This window comes from Musca autumnalis, unplaced genomic scaffold (assembly GCF_047663935.1).
Source record: "Musca autumnalis isolate F117 unplaced genomic scaffold, ASM4766393v1 scaffold_3, whole genome shotgun sequence".
NCBI classification, from domain to species: Eukaryota; Metazoa; Arthropoda; class Insecta; order Diptera; family Muscidae; genus Musca; species Musca autumnalis.
This window is the reverse complement of record NW_027411866.1, coordinates 5,985,937-6,000,768: the sequence shown is the minus strand read 5'-3', so window position 1 is coordinate 6,000,768 and position 14,832 is coordinate 5,985,937. Positions and strand designations below refer to the sequence as shown.

The window sequence follows — 14,832 nt, the reverse complement described above, 5'->3', positions numbered from 1 at the left end:
GACACCAATACTTGTATAACGTTAAAGTGGGTAATAATAATAAGAGTGCAATAAAAACAGTGCTGCTAAACATTTTTTAATTGGAAGTGGAAATTTTATGCGAAAATATTATTGACATTTTGTGAAATTTTTAGCATTATCATTGAAAAATGTTAACATATGAAAAACGTTAACAATTCAACTAACTGTAACATTTTTAATGGAAAATGTTATTAACAGCAGCATTTTCTTTGGAAAATGGGATTAACAGAATAATTATCTATGAAAAATTTTACAAACAGTAGAATTTCCAATTGAAAATGTTACTAACAGTAGCTTTTCCTATCGAAAATTTCACTATGGATAATTTAACTAACTGTAGCATTTTCTACGGAAAATGTTAATAACAGTAGCATTTTCTATGGAAAATTTTACTAACAGTAGCATTTTCTATGGAAAATTTTACTAACTGTAGCATTTTCTAGATAAAATGTTACTAACTGTAGCATTTTTTAGGGAAAATGTTACTAACAGTAGCATTTTCTATGACAAATGTTACTAACAGTACTATTTTCTATGGAAAATGTTACTAACAGTACCATTTTCTGTGGAAAATGTTACTAACAGTAGCATTTTCTATAGAAAATGTTACTAACAGTAGCATTATCTATGGAAAATGTTACTAGCAGTACCATTGTCTATGGAAAATGTTACTAACAGTAGCATTTTATATGGAAAATGTTACTAACTGTAGCATTTTATATGGAAAATGTTAATTAATAACACTGGCATGTCCTATCGAAAATGTTACCAGTAGCATTTCCCATGGCAAATGTTGCTAACAGTAGCATTTTCTATGGAAAATGTTACTAACAGTAGCATCTTCTATGGAAAATGTTACTAACAGTACCATTTCTATGGAATATGTTATTAACTGTAACATTTCTCATGGACATTTTTACTAACTGTAGCATTTTCTAGGGAAAATGTTACTAACAGTAGCATTTTCTTTGGAAAATGTGATTAACAGAATAATTATCTATACAAAATGTTACCAACAGTAGCATTTCCAATTGAAAATGTTATAACAGTAGCATTTACCATGGCAAATGTTACTAACAGTAGCATTTTCTATGGAAAATGTTGTTAACAGTAGCATTTTCTATGGAAAATGTTACTAACAGTAGCATTTTCTATGGAAAATGTTACTAACAGTAGCATTTTCTATGGAAAATGTTACTAACAGTAGCATTTTCTAGGGAAAATGTTACTAACAGTAGCACTTTCTATGGAAAATGTTACTAACAGTAGCATTTTCTATGCAAGATGTTACTAACAGTAGCATTTTCTATGGAAAATGTTACTAACAGTAGCATTTTCTATGGAAAATGTTACTAACAGTAGCATTTTTTATGGAAAATGTTACTAACAGTAGCATTTTCTATGGAAAATGTTACTAACAGTAGCATTTTCTATGGAAAATGTTACTAACAGTAGCATTTTCTATGGAAAATGTTACTAACAGTAGCATTTTCTATGGAAAATTTTACTAACAGTAGCATTTTCTATGGAAAATGTTACTAACAGTAGCATTTTTTATGGAAAATGTTAGTAAAAGTAGCATTTTCTATGGAAAATGTTACTAACAGTAGCATTTTCTATGGAAAATGTTACTAACAGTAGCATTTTCTATGGAAAATGTTACTAACAGTAGCATTTTCTATGGAAAATTTTACTAACAGTAGCATTTTCTATGGAAAATGTTACTAACAGTAGCATTTTCTATGGAAAATGTTACTAACAGTAGCATTTTCTATGGAAAATGTTACTAACAGTAGCATTTTCTATGGAAAATGTTACTAACAGTAGCATTTTCTATGGAAAATGTTACTAACAGTAGCATTTTCTATGGAAAATTTTACTAACAGTAGCATTTTCTATGGAAAATGTTACTAACAGTAGCATTTTCTATGTAAAATGTTACTAACAGTAGCATTTTCTATGGAAAATGTTACTAACAGTAGCATTTTCTATGGAAAATTTTACCAACAGTAGCATTTTCTATGGAAAATGTTACTAACAGTAGCATTTTCTATGGAAAATGTTACTAACAGTAGCATTTTCTATGGAAAATGTTACTAACAGTAGCATTTTCTATGGAAAATGTTACTAACAGTAGCATTTTCTATGGAAAATGTTACTAACAGTAGCATTTTCTATGGAAAATGTTACTAACAGTAGCATTTTCTATGGAAAATGTTACTAACAGTAGCATTTTCTATGGAAAATGTTACTAACAGTAGAATTTTCTATGGAAAATGTTACTAACAGTAGCATTTTCTATGGAAAATGTTACTAACAGTGGCATTTTCTATGGAAAATGTTACTAACAGTAGCATTTTCTATGGAAAATGTTACTAACAGTAGCATTTTCTATGGAAAATGTTACTAACAGTACCATTTTCTATGGAAAATGTTAATAACACTGGCATTTCCTATCGAAAATGTTACCAGTAGCATTTGCCATGGCAAATGTTACTAACAGTAGCATTTTCTATGGAAAATGTTGCTAACAGTAGCATTTTCTATGGAAAATGTTACTAACAGTAGCATTTTCTATGGAAAATGTTACTAACTGTAGCATTTTCTAGGGAAAATATTACTAACAGTAGCATTTTCTATGGAATATGTTACTAACAGTAGCATTTTCTATGGAAAATGTTACTAACAGTAGCATTTTCTAGGGAAAATATTACTAACAGTAGCATTTTCTATGGCAAATATTACTAACAGTAGCATTTTCTATGGCAAATATTACAAACAGTAGCATTTTCTATGGCAAATGTTACTAACAGTAGCATTTTCTATGGAAAATGTTACTAACAGTAGCATTTTCTAGGGAAGATGTTACTAACAGTAGCATTTTCTATGGAAATTGTTACTGACAGTAGCATTTTCTATGGAAAATGTTACTAACAGTAGCATTTTCTATGGAAAATGTTACTAACAGTAGCATTTTCTGTGGAAAATGTTACTAACAGTAGCATTTTCTTTGGAAAATGTTACTAACAGTAGCATTTTCTTTGGAAAATGTTACTAACAGTAGCATTTTCTTTGGAAAATGTTACTAACATAACATTTCCCATGGACATTTTTACTAACTGTATCACTTTCTACGGAAAATGTTACTAACTGTAGCATTTTCTACCGAAAATGTTACTAACAGTAACATTTTCTATGGAATATATTACTAACAGTAACATATCTCATGGGCATTTTTACTACCTGTAGCATTTTCTAGGGAAAATGTTACTAACAGTAGCATTTTCTATGGAAAATGTTACCAGAAGCATTTCCCATGGCAAATGTTACTAACAGAAGCATTTTCTATGGAAAATGTTACTAACAGTAGCATTTACTATGGAAAATGTTACTAACAGTAGCATTTTCTATGGGAAATGTGGACATTTTTACTAACAGTGGCATTTTCTATGGAAAATGTTACTAACAGTACAATCTTCCTTTACAAATATTATTAACAGTAACAGTTCTTATGAACAATTTTAATAACAGTAGTATTTTCTATGGAAAATGTTAATAACAGTAGAATTTTCTATATAAAATGCTATTGACAGAAACTGTTATTAACAGAAAATGTTTTCAACGATAGCATATTCTATGGAAATGGCATTTTCTTTGGAAAATGATACTCGAACTTCTATCGTCATCATATGACCGTGTCGGGGCTTCTATCGTGAATAAAATGCCTTTTTGAAGCTTCTAACGTCACTAAAAGGCCTTGTCACAGTTTATATCCTCAATATAACGCTTTAAAAGAAGGCTTCTATCGTCAGTAGGATGCCAAATGTCAAATTATTAAGGAATACTAGTGCCTCTTTGCACTTCCGCCGGCGTTCCCCCATATAATTTGACATTTGAAAGCAAACAAAACAAGCAACGATTGTTTCTGTCACGGCCTTTATATCGTTAATAAAAGGCCTCGAAAGGGCTTCTACCATCAATAAAAGACATTTGAAGGGCTTCTATCGTCAACAAAAGGCCTTCAAAGGACTTCTGTCGTCAATAGAAATCATTGTCAGTGCTTCTACCGCCAATAAAAGATCTTGCCAAGGCTTTTATCATCAAAAGAAGAACTTTTTATGGCTTATATCGTCAAAAGAAGGTATTCGCCGGGCTCCTCTTTTAAGTAGAAGTCCTTGTCAGGTCTTTTTCTATCGGTAATTAAAGCCTCCTCTGGGCTTCACTTGTCAATGAAAAACCTTGAAAGGCTTCTATCGTCATTAGAAGACCTTGAAAGGGGTTTTAAATGCTTCTATCCTCGTTAATAGAACTTGTTAGGGCTTCTATTGTCAAAAGAAGGCCTTGTTAGGGCTATTATATCCAATAAAATGCCTTTTAGGGCTTCAGTCGTCTATCGTCAATAGAAGGCATTGAAAGATTTAAGGTTTCTATCGTCCACAGCGGAACTTGTTGGAGCTTATATCGTCAATAAAAGGCCTTGTCAAGGCTATTATATCCAACAAAAGGCCTTTTTAGGATGCTTAATAGAGACCTTTAAAGGGTTTTTATTGTCAATGGAATATCTTGAAGGGGGTTCTGTTGTCAATAGAGGGTCTTAGAAAGGCTTCTACCGTTAAAAGATGGTAGGAGAGTAACGTATCGAAAATGTTACTAACAGTAGCATTTCCTATCGCAAACGTTACTAATAGAAAATTTTACTAACGGTAGCATCTTCCTTCACAAATATTATTAACAGTAACATTTTTCATGAAAAATTTGACTAACAGTAACATTTTCTATGGAAAGTGTTACTAACAGTAGCATTTTCTGTGCAAAATGTTACTAACTGTAGCATTTTTTAGGGGAAATGTTACTAACAATACCATTTTCTATAGAAAATGTGACTAACAGTACCATTTTCTATAGAAAATGTTACTAACAGTACCATTTTCTATAGAAAATGTTACTAACAGTACCATTTTCTATAGAAAATGTGACTAACAGTACCATTTTCTACAGAAAATGTTACTAACAGTACCATTTTCTATAGAAAATGTTACTAACAGTACCATTTTCTATAGAAAATGTGACTAACAGTACCATTTTCTACAGAAAATGTTACTAACAGTACCATTTTCTATAGAAAATGTTACTAACAGTACCATTTTCTATAGAAAATGTTACTAACGGTACCATTTTCTATAGAAAATGTTACTAACAGAAGCATTTTCTATGGAAAGTGTTACTAACAGTAGCATTTTCTGTGCAAAATGTTACTAACTGTAGCATTTTTTAGGGAAAGTGTTACTAACAGTACCATTTTCTATAGAAAATCTTACTAACAGTACCATTTTCTATAGAAAATGTTACTAACAGTACCATTTTCTATAGAAAATGTTACTAACAGTACCATTTTCTATAGAAAATGTTACTAACGGTACCATTTTCTATAGAAAATGTTACTAACAGAAGCATTTTCTATGGAAAGTGTTACTAACAGTAGCATTTTCTGTGCAAAATGTTACTAACTGTAGAATTTTTAGGGAAAGTGTTACTAACAGTAACATTTTCTATAGAAAATCTTACTAACAGTACCATTTTCTATAGAAAATGTTACTAACAGTACCATTTTCTATGGAATATGTTACTAACAGTACCATTTTCTATGGAATATGTTACTAACAGTACCATTTTCTATGGAATATGTTACTAACAGTACCATTTTCTATGGAATATGTTACTAACAGTACCATTTTCTATGGAATATGTTACTAACAGTAACATATCTAATGGACATTTTTACTAACTGTAGCATTTTCTACGGAAAATGTTACTACAGTAGCATTTTCTATGGAAAATGTTACTAACAGTAGCATTTTCTATGGAGAATGCTCTCAACATTAGCATTTTCTATTGTAAATGGTACTAACTGTAATGTTACCGAGGTAAATATTAATCACAGTAGCATTATTTATGAAGAATTTTATTAACAGTAATGTATTAACATTTCTTGTTATTATATTACATGTTTAACATTTCAGTTTTTTCTAAACCCCTTCTAACAAACCACTTTCATGTACATATGCCACTTTCAAAATCTTTTGCAATTAAATTTATGATTTCGGTAGTAAATTTCCATCCTCTTCATTTACAAAAGATATCTTCAATGTGTGTGTATGTGTGTCTATGCAAACAAATTACAAATATGTTAGAGAAATTAAATTTTGAGTAAATGCAATTTGAAATTATGTATAAATGTAAATCAAGAAACAGAAACACACGCACTCACACACACACACTCATCTCGAGAAAAACTTGTGGGTAAATAAACCAAGTGGTTTTCTTTGAAGTGTTTCTGGGATACAGGCAAAATTCATAAAGGTAAGAAGTTGTTATGTTACGAAGGGAAAAAATTAAATCTTCTTAAAAAGTTAAATGAGAAAATTGCTTAATTGAATAAAACTCTTTAAAGAAGATGAAGAAGAGAAAATATGTAATATGCCCATTAATTAAGATAAAAAGATACACACATATTTTTAATAAAAAGTTGCAAATGAAGTGCTGTATTAATATTGAAGTAGTTTTTTCTGATTTTTTTATAAAGAGTGAGTTAGTTGAAGAATTTTTATGTGAAATATTGGTAGCAATCATTTATAATAATTCGGTTTGCCCAAGGCCATTAGTGCATTCCTGTTTCGCATTGCGACCCAATGATCATTGAGCCCAACCAATCATGTATACATTTCTGCCAAACGAATTTTAAATTACCATGAAAAATCTTCCTCATCATTGTGGTGTGCCACTTCAAACCCCCGAATAACTTTCGCAAGTTTAAGTTATTTCAAAAAGTTCAACAGAGTATTTTTCTTCTCCCTTATTTTATGCCATTACTTTTGGCTATGTAATTTAATCTTCTTAATTGAAAGTGTTTACGATTACTTTGTCATCATCATCGGCAGCAGCAGCGACACCAACATCATGATAAAAAGAGGAAGAAGGCTATAACGAGTAGCGAGAGTAACAAGAAGACCGTCTCCCGGGAATGTCAAGGACTCAACACAACGCATCCACGCAGCCAGTCAAACAGCATCAAGTGGCATTTTGTTGCAATAATTTTAACGAAACTATTTTTTGTTGTAGTTCTTGTTGGTGCTAGCAATGAAGCGAGATTGGATTTGCCAAACAATGCGAACTGGAGGAACATGAGAGTTGCCATTTTGGACATACAAAATTAAAATTAATTTGAAATTAAGGCAAATTTATAATAAAATATAATTTGGTCTTTGGTCCCCTTTAGAATTTAGTTTTCGATCTTAAAAAGTCAACTAGATCTTTGTCAGGGCTTAGAGGCTGTTAAAATACATATTGGCTCGGAAGAATCTTCCAAAATTTATGTTTCAAAGGAAATACATTGGAGAAAATACACTGTATATAACTTTTAATCAGCTTTTAATATTTTTGTAATCAACCTTGACGTATACGTAGCGACAACCATCATACGCCACCATTTAGACAACCATAATCTCAGTATATAGCGATCAATAATGAATTCAATTGAAGTTAAATTCTTCTAATATATCTTAATTCTTCAGTATCTCTGAATTTTAGTTTTCCTTGATTTCTTTCTTTCTTTCAATTCCATAGAAAATTTTAGTAATAAAAATGCACTCTGCAGCGGCAACAATGTTTGTCATCATCCTGCAAAGGAGTTACCCAACACTTGAGCTGGCATTTAGCTTTTGAGTATTTTGGATATAAAATAAGAAATAGAGACGACAAAAAAACGTGAACGTAAACGACTTAACAACACAAAGTCATTTGCGAAAATATATTTCAATTTCTTTTATGACAGTTTATTTGCTACAATGTTTCTTTTTACGCTTTTCTTTTTGTTTGCCAGCGTTCTCCACTCGTTTGTACTCCGCCGAGAGTTGTTACTGCAAATGGTGTCACTATTGCAAGCTATAAGTTTTATCTCTTTGTATTCCGGCTTTGCGTTTCATTTTTCTTCTCCTTTTTTAGTTTGATAATCATAAAAATTAATTTTTAAATAAAACTTTTGAATCCCAAGACGTGTTGGCATGGAAAGGATTCTTTTTATTCCATGCATTGACGTCAGAGTGGGAAATAAAGTGGACACTGGGATAAATTTCAATGCATTTCAGCGACATGGATCTGGGGATGCTCACTCACTTAGTATCACTCTTAGAGACTAAAGGTAAGGTCACATTAGGCAAATATTTGCTCCAGCGAACGGCAGTGTACGATTACTGAGAACAAGTCATCATAAATTTCAATGCTTTATTTACACTCACTTGCTCTCATTTAGCGCACAATGCCGGTAGCTGGAGAACATATTTGCCTACTGTGACCCTACCTTAACATTATTGCGGACAATTAAATTTTTTGATCCGAGTTTGAGTTTTGAGTTACCGAAAAAATCGGTAAAATTAAATTGCTTATAATTTCGTTAATTAACGATATTTTTCGGTAAGTTAACGACCAATAAAAAGTTGTCGTACAGTTCTACCGATAGCAACAATGTTGTCAACTTTTACTCAAACCTTTCATTCATAATTTTGCGTTTTAATGTTAACGATTTTTGTCGGTAACTCAACAAATAAGTTAGAGAATCGCACTACTGATATCATGACTCTGGGCTTGTCGACTTTTATAAAAGTAAGCCTTCTGAGGTCCTTTTAATGACGATAGCATCCCCTTTAAGACCTTATTTTGGCGACAAATACCCATACATGGCCTTCTATTTATAAAAACTTTAGAGTTGTACCAAGGAACTATATGGAACTATCTCGTTCACTTCGCAGTTCCAATGGTCCACATTTTTTCTTTGAACAAACTGCGTATACTTAATATCACAAGTTATATTTCATGATGTTACTCATACGTTTTGGAACTAGAAGCCTTCTGAGGTCCTTTTAATGACGATAGTATCCCCTTTAAGACCTTACTTTGGCGACAAATACCCATACAAGGCCTTCTATTTATATAAAACTTTAGAGTTGTACCAAAGAAACTATTTGAAACTATCGCGTTCAGTTCGCAGTTCCAATGGCCCACATTTTTTCTTTGAACAAACTGCGTATACTTAATATCACACGTTATATTTCATAATGTTACTCATACGTTTTGGAACTAGTACAAGGAACTAGATTACCCAACTCCATAAAACTTGACAAAGATTTTAATTGACGATTGAAGTCCTGACCTCTGCCTCCTCCTCTTGTTGACAAGGACTTCTATTGGCGATAAAAGCTCTAACACGTCCTTTCATTGGTGATAGAAGTACCCTTTATGGTCCTCTATTGACAATAGAAGCCTTCTCAAGGTTTTCTATTGACGACAGCCAACTCAAGTTCTTCTAATAAGGATGGACGCTCTTTGATGGTCTTCTGTGAACCATAGCTTCTTAGCTTCTTATTGACCACAGAAGCCCATTCAAAGCCTTCTATTGGCGATAAGCCCATGACAATTTTCTATGGACGATAGAAGCCCATTCGTGGCCTTCTATTTACGATTGTAGCCTTTTGAATATCTTCTATGGGTGACAGACGCACATTCAAGGTCTTCTTTTGAAATATAAGCCGATCAAAGCCCTCTAAAGGTCTTCTACGATCGATAGAAACCCATTCCAAGCCCTCTATTGACGATCGAAGCTCTTTGAAGATATTCCCTTTCAAGGGTTTCTTTTGATGATAGAAGCCGGTCCAACGCCTTCTATTGAGGATTTAACCCCTTTCACGGCTTTCTATTGACGTTGGAAGCCCTTTTAAGTCTCCCTATTGACGATGGAAACCCTTTTGAGGCTTTCTATTGACGATGGAAGCCTTTTCAAGGCCTTCTATTGACCTTCCATCGTCACCTTTAAATGCCTTCAATTAACGATCTTTTATTCCATGGACGACAGAGCTTAAGTCCTTCGAAGCCCTTTGAAGGTGTTCTATGGACGATAGAAACCCATTCCAAGCCCCTTCCAAGGCTATTTATTGACGATGGAAGCCCTTTCAAGGCCTTCTATTGACGATGGAAGCCTTTTCAAGGCCTTTTATTGACCTTCCATCGTCACCTTTAAATACCTTCTATTAACGATCTTTTATTTCATGTACTACAGAGCTCAAGTCCTTCGAAGCCCTTTGAAGGTGTTCTATGGACGATAGAAACCCATTCCAAGCCCTCTAGTGGTGATCAAAGACTATCGAGAGGCCAATTCAAGGCGTTCTATTGACGATAGAAGCCCGTTCAAGATCTTCTAATGACGATCTAAGCCTCTTCACGCCCTTCTATTGACGATGGAAGCTCTTTCAAGGCTCTCTATTGACGATGGACGATTGAAACCGTTCACAGCCTCCTATTGACGATGGAAGCTCTTTCAAAGCTCTCAACTGACGAAGGCCTTTCACGGCCTTCTAATGGCGATGGAAGCTCTTTCAAGGCTCTCTATTGACGATGGAAGCCCTTTCAAGGCCCTCTATTGACGATAGAAGCCCGTTCAAGGCTTTCTATTAACGAGAAAAGCCCATTCAAGACCTTCTATTGACGATGGAAGCGGTTTCAAGGCTTCTATTGACAATGAAAGCCCTTTCAATGCCTTATATTGACGATGGAAGCCCTTCATGGCCTTCTATTGACGATGGAAGCCCATTCAAGACCTTCTATTGACGATCGAAGGCCTTTGAAGGTATTCTATGGACGACAGAATTCCTTCGAAGCCTTCTGAAGGTGTTCTATGGACGATAGAAACCCATTCCAAGCCCTCTATTGACGATCAAAGACTATTTGTCAAGAGACAAATTCAAGGCCTTATATTGACGATGGAAGACCTTTCAAGGACTTCTATTAAAGCCCTTTCAATAACTTCTATTGATGATAGAAGCCCTTTGAAGACCTTCTATTGATGATAGAAACCCTTTCAAGGCCTTCTATTGACGATGGAAGCCCTTTCAAGACCTTCTACTGACGACCGCAGCCCTTTCAGGGATTTTTATTGATGATAGAATCTCGTTCAAGGCTTTCTATTGACGATAGAAGCCCTTTGAAAGTCTTCTATGGATGATAGAGGCCCGTTCAAGGCCTTCTATTGACGCTGGAGGTCATTTCAAGGGTTTCTATTACCCTAGCAGCCCGTTCAAGCCCTTCTTTTTATGACAGAAGGCCTTTTAAGGTGTTCAAGGCCTTTTAAGGTGTTCTATGGACGATAGAAACCCATTCCAAGCCCTTTATTGACGATCGAAGCCCATTTATCAAGAGGCTCATTCATGGTCTTCTATTGATGATAGAAGGCTATTCAAGACTCTATATTGACGATAGAAGTTCATTAAAGTCTCTCTAATGATGATTGAAGCACTTCGAAGGTCTTCTAAGAACGATAGTAGTCTTTCTAAGCTCCCTATTGACTATAGATGCCCACTCAAGGATAGAAGCCTGTTCAAGGCCTTCTATTGACGATTGAGGCCTTTCAAGAGTTTCTATTGCCCTAGAAGCCCATTCAAGGTCTTCTTTTGACGATAGAAACCCGTTGAAGGCGTTCTGTTTACGATTGAAGGCCTTTGTTGAAGGTCGTCTATGAACGATAAAATCCAATTGAAGGCCTTCAGTTGAAGATTGAAGACGTTTGAAGGTCTTTCATGGGCGTTCGAAGTTCTTCGATGATCTTTTATGGACGACAGAAATCCAATCATAGTCCTCTATTGGCGATGGAAGCCCATTAAAGGGCTTATTTTGACGATAGAAGCCCAGTCAAGGCGTTCTGTTGATGACAAAAGCCATTTGAAGGTTTTCTACGATAGATGTCCTTCCAAGGCCTTCTATTGATAGTAAAAGCCCTTTTAAGGCCTTCGCGACAAAAGCCCTTTCAAAACCTTCTATTGACGATAGAAGCCCTTTCAACGCTTTTATTGACGAAAGAAGCCTTGTTAGGGTAATTCTATTAAAGAGAGAAGCCTATCCAAGTCCTTTTTAGGACGATAGAAGCCTTTCAAAGCTTTCTATTGATTATAGAGGCCCATTCAAGGCCGTCTTTTGACAATGGAAAACCCTTGAAGGCTTTATATTGTCAATCAAAGCCCTTTGAAAGTCTTCAATGGACGATAGAACCCCATTCTAGACTTTTATTGACGATCGGAGCCCTTCAAGATCTTCTATGTGCGATAAAAGCCTAATAAAAGCTTTTTATTGGCGATCGTCGCCCTTTGAAGATCTTCTATGGACGATAGAAACCCATTCATGGCCTTCCGTTGACGATCGTAGGCTTTAAAGATCTTCTACGGACTATAGAAGCCCATTCAAGGCTTTCTTTTGACGACAGAAACCCTTTCAAGGCCTCATATTGATTATGATCCGCGCAGTAGGGAAGTATTTGTCCTGCAATAAAGGACCTGGTTGTGCATTCTCTCAGAACAACCTGCCAAAATCAATTCTTTTGTTGAAATTTCACACAAATCTTTTGACCTTCTTCTGTTAGCCTTAAACTTAAAATGTCCTTAGCATATGTTTTGTATATGACATTTAAATGTTTTCATTATTATTTTATTTGAGTTTTAAGTATGGAATACCAGCAACACCATCTGGACTCTTTTATAACCATGAGTTATGTGTATTCTTTAGGACTTTGTGTGTGTGCGTTGTGTTATTTTTGGCCATAGGAACTTTCTCCAACAACAACAACAACATATTTATACTTGCATTTGCATTTATAGTTAAAACAAGTGCAAATTGAGTGAATGTGGGCTAAGAGAACTTGGCCATAAAGTTCCCTGTTTTCTGGCCAACAAGCCAGTCAGTGGTCAAGTTCTAAGTATCATTTTTAAAGAGGGTTCATGTTTGCAATGGTCATTGTTTGAAGTGGATTTTGTAGGACTTAGGAAACTAAGTGTGGTACTTGTGGCCATTCATCTTGTTGCAAATAGACAAACTTTGTCGGTTGCAAGAGTGTGCGTGTGTGTGTGGGTGAGACAAAAGTCGTTTGCAAACATTGTTCGCCCAGTAAGGAAACGGAAATGGAAATGTGGTTGTGGTGTTTTAGATTATAATTTCATTTTTCCCAGAAAAAAAAAAACGATAAAATTGTAATACTTACTTGAATGCTTCTCGGCTAAAATTTCTAAATATATTACAGTCTGGATGTTCCAATAAACGAAATGCTATCGAGCAATGATGATTCTCTAAAGGCGATATGTCATTATACCTGTAAAAAAAGGAAAAAGAGGAAGAAAAGAATAATCATTAAATCCAATGCAAGAAAGATGTTAAACAATTTCACATTTCCCCAAGTGTTTTTGTTCTGTGTTTTGAACAGCAGCTGTATGCCAAAGGATTTACACAAAAACTACATAAAATCTTTTTTTTGTTCTCTTCGTTCTTTCATCACAACATGGTATAAGACCTTAGATCTCATTGTAAATCTAAGGTTACACACTTTTTTTGGGGGGCAACATGATGGACACCATTGTTATTTTGATTGACGTTTATTGGCTCAAATTCTTGAAAAGTTTCAAACACCGTAAGCCCCCATAGCAGCAGCACAGGGTTAAGTTACGCCCAAACATGCTGTGACAGTGATGAAGAAACGTTTTTGGTTTCGATTGTTTGTGCTACCTACCTTAGTGCCAATTCTGTACGGGCGTTTATTTGATAAATGTTATTGTAGCCTGGATGATCGAGATCATGACAAATGCAGGATACCAAAAGGATGAGACACTCCAAATCACCTAGACGTTGCAATAGATTGGCTTGACGTGTTATGGCATACATCTGAAAGATAAGAAAAGGGGGAATTAGGGATTGATGATTTAATAAGAGAAGAGGTAAAGGGAAAGATTTGATATTCGAAATGAATTTAAGCTTAAAAAATGGGTAATTATAGGTATATATTGTTAGAAAGTCTTCTATTGATGGAAATACCGTTTGAAGGCTTTCCATTAATGATAGAAGCCTTGACAAGACATTCTTTTTACGAAGGAAGCCCTAACACATCCATCTATTTACGATAGAAGCCCTTAGAAAGCCTCCTGTTAAGTCGTTCTATAGTCTATTGAAGCCTTGGAATTCCTTCTACTGATGATGGAAACCCAGTCATGACTTTTTTTGGAGAGAGAAGTACATTCAAAGTCTTCCATTGGCAAGAGAACCCTATCAAGACCTTCTATTCACGATAGAAGCTCTGACAATGCCTTCTAGTGAAATAGAAGCCCTTAGGAAGCCTTAATGTATTCATAAAAATCCTTTTGAAGACCTCCTATTGACGATAGAAGCCCTGACAAGACATTCTATTTATGGTAGACCCCTGTTAAGTCTTTATATTGACAATTGAAGTCATGAAATTCCTTCTATTGATAATAGAAATCTTTTGTCGAAGATGAAGCCCATTCAAGGTCTTCCATTGGCGATATAACCCTTATCAACGCCTTTTATTGACAATAGAAGCTCTGACAAGACCTTCTACTGATGATAGAAGCCATAAAAAGTTCTTAAGTTGACTACAAAAGTAGTCTCAAGACCTTCTATTGGCGATAGAAGCCCAATCAAGGCCTTTTATTGATGAAAGAAGGCCTGACAAGGGTTTCTAGTGACGATAGAAACCCTCTCAAGGATTTCTATTGATGTTAGGAAGCCTATCAAGGCCTTCTATTGACTATAGAAGCCCTGACATGATATTCTATTGACAATAGAAGTCCTTCAAGGCTTTATATTAAGTTACAGGCCCCTTTAAGGCTTTCTATTAACAACAGAAGCCCTTTCAAGATATTCTATTAATGATAGAAACCCTTTCAAGCCTTTCTATTGACAACAGAAACCTCTTTAAGTCCGTCTATTAAC

The 14,832-nt window shown here is 34.6% G+C and overlaps 1 protein-coding gene across 8 annotated transcripts in view; it reads right to left on the bottom strand.

Moving 5' to 3' along the window:
* The window catches only part of Pde9 (phosphodiesterase 9), a 404,593-nt gene that overhangs the window by 24,146 nt on the left and 365,615 nt on the right, over positions 1-14,832 (bottom strand). For all 8 annotated transcript variants that reach the window (XM_073977852.1, XM_073977851.1, XM_073977854.1 and 5 more), the window contains 2 exons: positions 13,616-13,767; positions 13,094-13,201 (listed from right to left, as the gene is read on the bottom strand). In XM_073977852.1, coding sequence (XP_073833953.1) covers positions 13,094-13,201; positions 13,616-13,767 — 260 coding nt within the window. The remainder of the gene's footprint in view (positions 1-13,093; positions 13,202-13,615; positions 13,768-14,832) is intronic.